The 12641-nt window shown below is 47.7% G+C and overlaps 1 protein-coding gene across 8 annotated transcripts in view; it reads left to right on the top strand.

The window, feature by feature from the left end:
- The window catches only part of KMT2A (lysine methyltransferase 2A), a 40433-nt gene that overhangs the window by 21392 nt on the left and 6400 nt on the right, over positions 1–12641 (top strand). For 4 of the 8 annotated variants that reach the window (XM_087875934.1, XM_087875929.1, XM_087875935.1 and 1 more), the window contains exons 12-27: positions 100–195; positions 752–872; positions 1237–1350; positions 1817–2001; positions 2612–2785; positions 3068–3178; positions 3386–3459; positions 3713–3909; positions 4192–4298; positions 5098–5235; positions 5859–6050; positions 6137–6254; positions 6345–6423; positions 7311–7471; positions 7960–8121; positions 8509–12622. In XM_087875934.1, the coding sequence (XP_087732060.1) occupies positions 100–195; positions 752–872; positions 1237–1350; positions 1817–2001; positions 2612–2785; positions 3068–3178; positions 3386–3459; positions 3713–3909; positions 4192–4298; positions 5098–5235; positions 5859–6050; positions 6137–6254; positions 6345–6423; positions 7311–7471; positions 7960–8121; positions 8509–12622 (6143 nt within the window). The remainder of the gene's footprint in view (positions 1–99; positions 196–751; positions 873–1236; positions 1351–1816; positions 2002–2611; positions 2786–3067; positions 3179–3385; positions 3460–3712; positions 3910–4191; positions 4299–5097; positions 5236–5858; positions 6051–6136; positions 6255–6344; positions 6424–7310; positions 7472–7959; positions 8122–8508; positions 12623–12641) is intronic. The other 4 variants (XM_087875931.1, XM_087875937.1, XM_087875933.1 and 1 more) reach the window with 3 other exon arrangements.

The raw sequence follows: 12641 nt of genomic DNA, 5'->3' as shown, positions 1-12641 counted from the left end.
TTGTGTTAGAACTGAGGGGTCCCGGACAGGCCAATTGAAGCCTAAAACGCTGTGCCCAGGCTTTGTGTGACTCCACTGCTCTTTTCTGCAATCCCACAGCAATTGTTGGAGTGCAACAAGTGCCGGAACAGCTATCACCCAGAGTGCCTGGGACCGAACTACCCAACTAAGCCCACCAAGAAGAAGAAAGTGTGGGTATGTTTCTCTGGGGGATCTGGGGATTTCTCAGGCAGACTTTGTTGCCCAAACAAAATAGAAGAAAGGGGGGAAAGGAGAATGCATGTGATTATACAAATTCCTGGGAAAATGGACATTCTCAAGTACCCCTTTTGTATTGGTCTTTTATTTTGCTATTGTGATTTCTTCTCTTTATTGAACATTGTGTCTAGTTTAATTGAAATATATTGATATTTATTGATAATATTGACAATTGATAATATATTGATATTGATATAAGAGCCAAGGTGGCACAGTGGTTAAAGCGCAGTAGTGCAGGCTACTTCTGCTGACTGCCAGCTGCCTGCAATTTAGCAGTTCAAATCTCACCAGGCTCAAGGTTGACTCAGCCTTCCATCCTTACGAGGTGGGTAAAATGAGGACCCAGATTGCTGGGAGCAAGAGGCTGACTCTGTAAACCGCTTAGAGGGCTGTGAAGCACTGTGAAGTGGTATTTAAGTCTTAAGTGCTATTGCTATATTTCTCAGAATGCGTCATCCTTGAAAAAAACACAAGCTTCTTTCTCTCTTTCTAGATCTGCACCAAGTGTGTTCGCTGTAAGAGCTGTGGGGCGACAACTCCAGGCAAAGGATGGGATGCACAATGGTCCCATGACTTCTCTTTGTGTCACGATTGTGCCAAACTCTTCGCTAAAGGTGCAAAAGGGCCGAATATTATTGAGGACCAAGGCCTGGGAGGGTTGGCAGCCATTCCACCTGAAGGGAAATCCTTGCTTTTCAACCTGGCCTTAGAAGGGGAATGGCGGACAGCTTCCTATATAGAGTCGCACACTGCCTGATTCATAGATCATACTAAGACTTGCACTGTTTTAATAGTGGTTTGTTAAATAAATCATCATAAGTCCCATTTTACCTGTATGAACTGAGAAGGGTTTTCCCCTGTCAGTCAGCGACAGGACTTGCCAGCATCCATTCTTTCTTTGTGAGGCGTCCACAGCCCCTGCTTGGCCCCGATTCTCGGGTTGTGTGAGCCCATCTCCTCATTTTCTGCTCCTTGCAGGGAACTTCTGCCCCCTCTGTGACAAGTGCTATGACGACGATGACTATGAAAGCAAGATGATGCAGTGTGGGAAGTGTGACCGCTGGGTTCATGCCAAATGTGAAGACCTCTCTGGTGAGGAAGAGCATTTACGGTCAAAAGACTTCACCCTTAAAATACTTTTGCAAATCACTCTGCTTTTTTAAAAAAGGTGGGGAAACCCTGCAGTAAAGGTTGGTATCCGGAAATTCCTCTCATGCTCACAGATAGAAATGTGACCGTGTCAAGCTATGCATTGAGCCAGTTTTAGAAAGTATCGCAGTTGCCTTGGATCTTGGAAGATGAGCGGAAATGCTGTGAGATGGTTTGGGGAAGGGTTAGTCTACTTAAACTAGCAGACTCCCATATAAACTCCTGTTCCAGATGTCCAGCAGGGCACATTCCTCTCATGCGTAAGTTGGCCGAGTTGGCAGGTGCCACATTCACTTAATCCTGAGACCTCAGAACATAGTCAAGCCCTTATCCTCCTATCCCTCTTTCCTGTCACTGCACCAACACACCCTTCTGGCACCCATGAAACCATCACCATTTCTTCCTTCAGATGAGATGTATGAAATCCTCTCTAACCTTCCGGAGAGCGTGGCTTACACCTGCATTAACTGCACTGAACAGCATCCTCCCGAATGGCGGCTGGCCCTCGAGAAAGAACTGCAGCTTTCTTTAAAGCAGGTTTTGACAGCCCTGCTGAACTCTAGAACGACCAGCCACTTACTGCGTTATCGGCAGGTACGTTTACCTTTTTTCTTGCCCAAACTAACAAACCAACTGTCTGTCTATTTAGGAGATGTTGGCTATTGGAAATGCAGAATTTCTAGGGAAAAAAAGCAGAATTAACTAGGCATCACTAGTCTGAAGTCAATTCTATAAGCTAAGAACTGAAGGTTTGGTATCAACTATCACAATTCATATGGCAATTATTATCCTATGTCAGTTAAAGTTGGAGGAATCCTAAACAAACACTGCTTTGCACCAATGAGCTCTCTTAGACCTCATGATGCCTAGGTTTCAAGGTTTTAGGAGGTGGTCCTTACACCACTACCACCAACGCCAAGTGAACCCCTGCAGAAATCTCCAGTTTTTCTGTTCCAAAGTAGCTGAATGCAATGGATACATGTGCATTGTTGGAAGAGCTGTAGGTTTAAAAATGTGTCAGGTATTAATGTACTAGGTGTGCATGTGTGGAAAGGTAGGTGGAAGAACTGTTGTCCAAGAGACAGGGCTACTAATTTTCTTAATGTGCGAAAGTAACCCCTCTCCCCTTGATTACTATGTTGTGCATTAGCATATTGTTTGTAAAATTCTGCAGAAAATGTTCTACCCTCTTGTCTGTCTTCAGGCAGCCAAACCTCCTGACTTGAATCCTGAAACAGAAGAAAGCGTACCCTCTCAAAGTTCTCCCAAAGGCCCAGACCCTCCCATACTTACAGAGGTTGGCAAGCAGGAAGAACAGCCACCACTCGATCTAGAAGGCGTGAAAAGGAAGATGGACCAAGGAAGCTATTCTTCTGTGGTAAGTCTTGGCGCAGTCGGCCACCTTCACTTTCAGGACTTCTGCTGGGGTGAAGAGAAAATTGAAGCCAAGATGAAATACGCTGTGGCGTGGCACTGAAAGGCCACAATCTTGTTGCCACTTCTTGCATGGTTGTTGCCCTCCTGTGAGTGAAGAGGAGGCCACCCATTTGACTCCGGCATGGCTGGGCCAGGGAGCTGCCCATTGAAAATGCTGTAAGAGTCTACAGCTCCTGAGGGTAGTGAGGCATGCCTTAAGGTGCATCTTGTTTTTCCCGTCTAGTTGGAGTTCAGCGATGATCTTGTTAAAATAATCCAAGCAGCTATCAACGCGGATGGAGGGCAGCTGGAACTCAAGAAGGCCAACAGTGTGGTGAAGTCCTTCTTCATGAGGGTAGGCTGTATTTTGCCTTGTCTTGAGGAAATTTGGTGTTGCCCTTGTTCCCAGAGCAGCTCTGATTCTCCAAAGAAACTGTTTTTAAATCTATCATAAGTGCAGCATTCCAATAAAATTGCCGAGCTCTGAGGCAGTTTTCTTAAAAGGTTAATGCCAAGCAATGTAATACTGAACTTTATTTAAAATTGTGGTTTTCCTCTTTAGCAAATGGAACGAGTTTTTCCATGGTTCAATGTAAAGAAGTCAAGATTTTGGGAACCAAACAAAGTCACGGCAAAGTAAGTAATTGCTCTGCTTCCCAAAGTCACTCCCTGCCCACTAAGCAAAGGTGGTACCTTAATGTTGTCCCTTGGAAATCACGTGGACTTCTGAATGGTCTCTCAGGCTGCAGGCGGCAACTTCAGTTGAGTGCCAGAAGGAAGAGTCCTCTGGCATCGTTCTGTCTCCGAAGAGAGCTGAGGGAAGAGCTGGAGGGCTTTGGAAGTGCAGAGCTGCATCTAACATATGGCCATGTCTCTTATTGTCTTTTAGCAGTGGAATGCTGCCGAATGCTGTCCTGCCCCCCTCCCTTGACCATAACTATGCACAGTGGCAGGAGCGCGAAGAAAACCGTTCTGCTCAGCAACAGCCCCCTCTGATGAAGAAAATAATTCCAGCTCCAAAACCCAAAGGGCCAGGAGAGCCAAACTCTCCCACGCCACTGCGTCCTCCTGCCTCACCCTTATCCAGTGAGAAATTGAGCCTTCTTTTCTTGCACTCTCTGTAGGAAGTTCTCCTGGAAGACGGGCTTTTGAGCATTGGGAGAGCAGAGAGGAGCCTTGGGGTCCGCTTTCTGCCTGAATGAAATGCATCCCATTCCCTTCCCTCTCTTCCAAATTCTTTGCGTTGCTTGAAAGAGCTCTTACTGCTCTGCCCTTTGTAACTGGGTCGATGGCTCCCATAGTTAATTCCGTTCCATGTTTCTTTCTCATATTCTTTGTTGGGAATTAATCCTTTCCATTTGCTTTGAGGTCCCGACAGAAGCCAAGATGACAGCCTAGAACTTTCCCCTCCTCCGGATGTGGAAGACAACCGGCAGTGTGCTCTTTGCCTGAAGTACGGTGATGATGGAGGCAACGTAAGTAGTGCCAGATCCCGATTTCAGTCTTGTTGAGCTGCTCCTGCTTGCTCCGTCTACTTAAACTAATCTTGGCAGATTGATCTCGAGTCATCTTCGTACCTTAGAGTGATATCATTTGTCAGTTAAAAACATTCAATTAAATCCCTTTGAGACTTTGGTGAGCAAATGCCCTTAGCAGATAATGCTATCAAAGAGATTGTTACACTTTGATCCCACTTAGAAAATTAGTCAACTCAAAGCAGCAAACATATTCAACACACCTGCCTCGCATTTTCACCTCAGCAGCAATCTTGTAATGTGGGTTTGGCTAAAAGAGAGTGACCGGCCTAAAGACATCCGGCCGGCCAGCTTTCATGCCTAGGCCTAGAATTCAGTGCCTGGTTTTCAAGAAGCATTTCGTAAAAGAATACTAGAAAAATATTAGTGACTAAAGGATTCTTTCCATTCTTTAAAGATGACTCAGAGCTGGGAGAGATCGGTTAAAATCTCAGGATAAAATTCAGATATTTTGTTACAATAGAAACAGATGCAAAAGCATGCATTAGGGAAAAATAAAAATTAAATAGGCATAAACTGTTTGTGAGAGGAATCTTGGGCTAATCGTTTGGCCACAATCTGAAGGCACCTTAGCAGTATTTACAGAGGGTCGAGACATCTTCCAATTTGAGTCCAAAATAATGGGCCTTTTCTGAGCATCCTCCTACTTACCAGCTCTTCCGTCAGCAGCACTTCCTCCCTGAACAGGGTGGGACTTCTGCCTGTGAGTGCCTTTGGTGGGCTGTTTGCTTTTCTACAGGATGCTGGCCGTCTCCTTTATATTGGCCAGAATGAGTGGACCCACGTGAACTGTGCCCTGTGGTCAGCTGAAGTGTTTGAGGAGGAGGATGGCTCCCTGAAGAACGTGCACGTGGCTGTGATTCGTGGGAAGCAGCTGGTGGGTAGCATGAGTTTTCTTCCGCGTTTCTCTTCTTGTCCACTCCAGGCGCAAGGAAGCTTCTTTGTATAGCAATTTCAGTTGTGGGACCACAGATCAGTATTTTCAGAAAAGAAAAAGGTTTCTTCTGAAAGAATATCTGAAAAAAATATATCTATGAGTTCAATGTTATTATTTTATTTCAGTCATGCTAGTAACAGGAAAAAAGGAGTCTGCAGAATGTGGAATGGGCTCTCCTTGGCAGATTCTTAGCAGCCAGGCTGGGGCGTAAAAAGGCACTTTTCAGCAGTTAAGGTGGGAGTTGCCCCAAGCAGTTGAACTGAGGCTCAGTCTCTTCCTTAAGTGCCGATTCCTTCGGATTGTTTCAGAGTGCCTGGTGATCTTTCTCAGCTGCTTTGTTAATTAAATAAATAGATTTAAAAGTATGTTTAAATGAGTGAAATACAATGTTGTAACCTTAAATATGTGCTTAATTTGTAAAAAAAAAAAAAAAAAAAAAAAGGACCAGTAGCTTTGCTTGCTTACAGCTAGGGGCAAAAAAGATGAACCAATTAGGAGTTCTCTGATATAATAATATTAATCAGATACGTAACATTCATTTTAACCGTGCAGTATTTGTGCAGTTTGACAATCAGAGTAACATGCCAATCTTGCAGCGATGTGAGTTCTGCCAGAAGTCGGGTGCCACAGTCGGCTGCTGCCTGGCCACTTGCACCAGTAACTACCATTTTATGTGTTCTCGGGCCAAAAATTGTGTCTTCTTGGAGGATAAGAAGGTGTACTGCCCACGGCACAAGGATTTGATCAAAGGGGAGGTACGTCCTATGCCACTTGCCTCTTTTCTTTTTCCCTCACTTGTTTTTTGCCCGGATGACTTATTCTGCCATGGGTTTGTTTGCAGATAGTGCCAGAAAATGGCTTTGAGGTCTTGAGAAGAGTCTTTGTGGATTTTGAAGGAATTAGCTTGAGGCGGAAGTTTCTGAATGGTTTGGAACCAGAGAACATCCATGTGATGATTGGTAAGACCACTTGTGAAGTGGGGTCAGAATAGATGGTCTCTTGTGCCACTGCTGTTCTTGTGTTTCAGCCTTTCTTCTACTTCCATGTAGGGTCGATGAGCATTGACTGTCTCGGCATCCTGAATGACCTTTCTGACTGCGAAGACAAGCTCTTTCCAGTTGGATATCAGTAAGTGGAAGCTGTGTCCCAACCTCTTTCAGAAAGAAACCTGGGCTGCAGGGCAGTGCTGGTTGGCTGGCCTGGTTCTCCACAAGAAATGAAAAAAAGAACAGCCTTGTTTCCTCATCCCTTTTTTGTTTCCTTATTTTTCATTGTTCATTTTTAATTGGATTATGAAATACGAGGTAGTTCTCATTTTGTGACCACAATTGCAACTGGCAGCTTGGTAATTAGGTGAAGCACAACTGTGCTTACAGTCTTACTTCAGCTTTCTTTTGCTTTACAGACCTGCAAAGGTTGTTAATGCAAGGATTGGTTGTAAAGTTAGTTTTTCATTACCATTATAATTTCAAATGGTTGTAAGCAAGGCAGTTGTTAAGTGAGGACAGCTTGTACCTTCCTTTAGAATGAGTACTTTTAAAGGTACGGCATCCATATGCTAAATCCCTTTCCTCCCCTGTACATAATTTTTATGATGTGCACAACAGAAGGTCTTCCCTACACATTCCTATGTTGTGAGCTAGCAGCAGTTGCAAAAGCAAGGTGGACAAGCTCTGTCCCAAATACTCAGGTTAGACACTTCTTGCAATCCGCTGCTTGAGATTCCAGCCCCCATAACCAAACAACTTAAAAGAGCAGGAAAAGTCATCAAATAGTAATTGAAAGATAAGGAGCTTGAGTTATTCTATTTTAGTAATGTTACTTACTTTTATAGCCAATATAAATTGAATGAATTCATGTTGTGGAAAATTAAACTTTATACAAGATAATTTTTAATTATTTTGTTTTTGTTTTCTTTTTCCAAAATGTTCCAACATTTTTCTGTGGCTTCAAAATTTCCAAAAAAATTATGTTATTGTCCCAGCACTTATCCAATGTATATACTGTTTGTCCAGGTGCTCCCGGGTTTACTGGAGCACAACTGATGCTCGAAAACGTTGTGTTTACACGTGCAAGATCATGGAATGCCGTCCTCCTCTCCTAGACTCTGACATCAACAGCACCATGGAACATGATGACAACCGGACCATTGTCCACAGCCCAGTGTCACTTTCAGGTGTGGGGCAACAGAAGAGGGTATCAAGCTGGCAGCTACCTCTGATCTGCTGCTTGTCTTGCCTGGGCAGTTCCTTTTCAGAACTGCCTTTGAATTGAGGGCTGAGAAGTTCACCTGCAAAAATACTTCTTTCTAGCTCCAGAGGAAGGTGGAAAGGGGCTGAGTGGTCAGTGCAGCTTCCACTTCCTTAGCTCTAGAAATTGGCATTTAGAATAGGCCTACTTTCAGGGTTCTTTTGCCTAATGGAGGGCAGGTGGAATTTCTCAGAAATGTTGCTGGAGCAATATTTAGTCATAAAATCATCCCTCCCAACATGTATAGTTCTCACCTCTAGTTGATGTGGTGTGAGGGCCCTTTCCCTTTCCTATGGAAATAGAAGTTATTGAGGAGAAATTATTCTTTCTGATTTTTTCCCCCTTGAAATAGTCGGTTCAAATACATTTTGATTTTAATTCAAATCAAATGATGGTCCTGTTTTTCTCCTGCAGCAGAAATTCCACCCAGAGATGGTCGTGCAGCATCAGCTGACCTAAACCCTCCCACGGCAGATCTTTCTCCACATCCTCAGAACTTCAAGGCTCTGCGGATCAGAACGCCAAGTTTTGCTCCTTCCCAGCGAACTCCGGGTTCAAGGCCATTGCCTTCTGCAGGTCTGGCTCACAACTCTTTTTTCTGTGATAGCTTTTGACTTAACTACATCTAGAGAATACAGAATTCTTCTTTTTCTTACTTAAAACTATATTCAGATATTTATTTAATTTAAATATCTTAAAAAGTATTTCCAGATAAGACTAAACTAGCCCTATTATAACTTAAAGCCTGGGAGAAATTTCGTTCCCTTTACTTTCCCAGTCCTGGTGTGTTATTTTGAGTCAAAGCCTATCTTTCTACCTTCAAAAGCACCCAAATCATGATGGATTTGTCTGAGGGAAAAAGCAGAACTGAGCTAGGGACAAGAAGTGCTTAACCCTGGGGATCAGGTTTCTTTGAGGTTCGTTATGTTCAATTTTCTTCTTTAAAAAATTATCTCTCCTTAGGAAGCCCTACCCCTGTGACACATGAGATCGTAACTGTGGGAGATCCTCTGTTATCCTCTGGACTTCGGAGCATTGGCTCCCGGAGGCCCAGCGCATCTCTGTTTTCACAGCCACTGAGGTCTTGGATGCTGCCTCCCACCAGAGTTGGGGCCACTAATGCTCAGCACAGCACCATCTCTTCAGGACCCAGCAGGAGTCCCATCCCAGAGCACAGCGTGAGCATCAAACATACCGAACGCTCTATGGGACCAGCAGCCTTGCACGTTGCACTGCAGGACACATTTGCCCCTCCCAGTCCGGCCATCCTAAGCGGAGGCAGAGGAGCTGCTCCTCGGGAGGGAATCCTCTCCTTTGAAACTGTGCCTTCTGGAGGGCCCTTTTCTGCCAAATTAGAGAAGGAGAAGCTGCTGAGCCCCAAAGATCCGAGTTCTTCCTGTGGGAATTCAAAAACAGGCTGCCCTGGACAAAGTATCTCTAGTCCAGAAGGAAACCCAAGCAAGGGAGGGAAGTACCTAGACTCCTCTTCTGGACTGCTTTCTCCCAAAGAATCCATAGTTTCTGCACTGTTGCATCAGAACCCCCCAAAGAAGGAACAAGACCGGCATCTAACACAGACAGACAAAAATTGCTTTTATGAAGCCCCAGAAGCAAAGACCTCACCATTTTCAAGGAATCAATCTCCATGCACAAACGATTCAGTGTCTGTGGGTAGAGAGAGGAGACAAAAAATGAAGAAGGGGACAAAAGAGAGACATTCTAGTAAGCTTTTTAGAAGTTTAAGTGTCCTCCCAAGTAGCCACAAAGAATGCGCAGAGACAGAATTTGTTCATCGGGCAATGACATCTGAGCATATTCTTCAGCAGCAATATAACAGCATTGCTGTTGAGAAACTCATTGACAATAGCCTCCTTGGCCAGGAGACATCCAAAACTGCTTTCCAGGGTGAAATGGCCACCTCCAAGGATTTGCAGAATTCACAGAAGCGCACAGTAAAAGTAACCCTGACTCCGCTCAAGATGGAAGGTGAGAGCCAGTCCAAAAATGTTCCGAGAGAACACAATGCAGAATCTCAGCCAGGGGTTTGCACATCTGTGCCCCAGTCGGCTTCCATTCTAGAGCACTCAGGAAATGACTGTATTGTCCCAGAAACGCAAAGCTCTGCTTCCTCCTCAATGGCCACAAGTGATCCCCCTTATCCAAATCTGCCTGTTCAAGACAGCAGCTTGATGATCCAGGATGGAGCCAAAGAACAGGAAGATGGGTCCTACAAGCGGCGATACCCTCGGCGTAGTGCGCGTGCCAGATCCAACATGTTTTTTGGTCTGACACCTTTGTATGGTGTGAGGTCATATGGTGAAGAAGACCTTCCCTTCTACAGCAACTCCACCGGCAAGAAGAGAGGCAGGCGGTCTGCTGAAGGCCAAGTGGACGGTGCCGATGACCTCAGCACATCAGATGAAGAGGACCTGTATTACTACAACTTCACCCGAACGGTTGTCTCAAGCTCAGATGAGCACATGGCTTCTCATAGTTTATTCCGTGAAGAGGAACAGATCAATCTCCCCAAAATCTCTCAGCTGGATGGTGTGGATGATGGAACAGAAAGTGATGCAAGCATCACGGTAACGACGAGGAAAATCAGTTCAGGAAACAAAAGGAGCGGCAAAGAAAATGGAACAGAAAACTTAAAACTTGAACGAAGTGAAGATAGTGGGGAGAAAATGCAAGTGACCAAGAGTTCAGTTGGCCATAAAACAGCTGATCCCAAAATGGAGAATTGCCGGGTCAAAACTCAAGATTCTTTGGAAGCTCAGCTGAGCTCCCTAGAAGCTGTTGGTCGTCGTCCTCGTGCCAACACGGAGCCCTCTGAGAAGAACTTGCTGGATACATTCAGCACAGAACTGCTGAAGTCCGATTCCGACAATAATAACAGTGACGATTGTGGGAACATTCTTCCTTCAGACATCATGGACTTTGTTCTGAAAAACACCCCCTCGATGCAGGCCCTGGGGGAGAGCCCGGAGTCGTCGTCCTCGGAGCTCCTGACTCTGGGAGAAGGACTGGGCCTCGACAGCAATCGGGGCAAAGATATGGCTCTCTTTGAAGTGTTTTCTCAGCAGCTGCCAACAGCCGAGCCAGTAGACAGCAGCGTCTCATCTTCCATTTCAGCAGAGGAACAATTTGAGCTGCCCTTAGAGCTGCCTTCGGATCTCTCAGTCTTGACTACTCGGAGCCCCGCAGTCCCCAGTCAGAACCACAGCAGACTTGCAGTCATTCCAGAACCTTCCCTTGCCACCTCAGGGGAGAGATCAATGTTAACTCTCCCTTCCTCAGATTCTGCTGAGAAGAGGGTGACGGTCACAGAAAAGGCTTCCTCCAGTGAAGCAGAGCCAACATTGCTAAGCCCACGAGTGGCCCCAAGCCCCGAGGGCCCTCTGACCCCCGACCCTTTCATTCAGGGCCACCTGGAAGCAGAGCACATGGCCAGCCCGCCCTGTGGACCGAGGGAAGCTGGTCTCGGGGCTGGCCAAGATCTGGCTGGCAGAAGCAGCGGGACCCCCAGCCTTCCCGTTTCTCCCTCCCTCCCGCTCCAGAACCCCAAATATGGGCCAAGTGCCCCTGACAAGCCCGGCCCGTCTCCCATCTCAAATGCTGCCGTGCAGACTGCCCCTCTCCACCTGAAGGCTGCTGCGGAAAAGCTCTTGGTGGTCAACCAGAATATGCAGCCTCTGTACGTCCTTCAGACGCTCCCCAACGGCCTCACCCAAAAGATTCAGCTGACTTCTCCCATCAGCTCTGGGCCAGCCGGGATGGAGGCCGGGGCTTCTGTGCTGGGCCCAATGGACACGGCCAGCCTTGCACTGGCTGCAGGCCTGAGCCCCGGCTTACCTTCCACCAGACCTCTCTTTCCTGCGGCCAGCAAAGGCCTGCTGCCCATGCCTCATCAGCAGCACTTGCATTCCTTTTCGGCCAGCCCCTCCGGTGGCAGTGGCGGCGGTGGCGGCACCGGCAGCTTCCCAGCAGCCCTTGGCAGCGCTGCCTCGAGCCTTCTGATTGGGGTCCAGCAGTTGCCTGACCCCGAGGTGAATCCGAGGGCAGATATTGGGCCTGCAGTCACCCCCCCTCCTACTAGCCTGGGCAAGAAGCGGCCCATTGCGCGCCTGCATTCCCGAAGGGCCAAGAAGCCTGCTCCTTCTGCTGCTGCTCCTTCGGACCTGGCCTCAATGAACTTCCCTCGGTCCTCCCCGCCTGGCCACCCAGGCCTGCTCGATCTGGGAGCCGCGTGCCCTCGAACCGTACCCAGCATGATCAAGCGCTCCAAGCCAGGGGTCATATACTTTGAGCAGGCGCCTCTGTTGCCTCAGGAGGTGGGAACAGCTGCTGCAGAGGCAGCTCTTGGAGCATCTCCCAGCATAGCCTCCCCTCCACCTGGGCGGAATGTGGCCCCCTTGCCAGCACCTACCCCCGGCCCAGTGGTCCCGCCCCACCTGTTGGGACAAGGGAACTCTGACGTGCCGGGCGTTTCAGATATGAGCTCCCTCAGCAGCCTGTTAATCAAAGCCACTCGACAAGGGCTGAGCCTCCCGGAGCAGCCTGCTTCAGCGCCGCCGCCAGCTTCCAGGATGTTTCCGTCGCACAAGGAGGTTTCGTTGGCCCAGTCTGCCTCTGCGGGGCCAGCAACGACTGCTGTAGCCACCGGCATCTCTGTTTTGCCTCCCTCGAAGGCCGTGGGCATGTCTGCCGATCCTGGAAGCGCCTACCAGGCTGAGCCTCTCGCACAGCTTCTCGCTTGCAAGGCTGGGCCGGCCCACCCTCACCTGGACCTCCCCCCCTCACAGGCAACTCCCCTTTCAGACTTCCCCCAGCTGATGGATACGGCAGCCATGGGGCGAAACAGATCGGCCCCCTGTGTCCCCACAGCCTCTCCTGGGAGCTCCCCTTCTACCGTGCTGGGCTCCACCAGGGCCAAATCCAAAGTCAAGCGCTTGCCGACCTCTTTGGGCAGCAAAGGATCCGGGAAGAAACCCAGGGCACCTCCATTCTGGAACAGCTTTCCTGGCCAGTGCGTTCCACCACAAGGCACGAGGGTGGCAGCCCAGGACCCAGGTGGAGGGTGAGAGAGCTGTGGTCCT

Source organism: Pantherophis guttatus, chromosome 9 (assembly GCF_059756535.1).
Source record: "Pantherophis guttatus breed Tessera chromosome 9, ASM5975653v1, whole genome shotgun sequence".
Taxonomy (NCBI): Eukaryota; Metazoa; Chordata; class Lepidosauria; order Squamata; family Colubridae; genus Pantherophis; species Pantherophis guttatus.
This window is presented reverse-complemented; position numbering and strand designations above follow the sequence as displayed.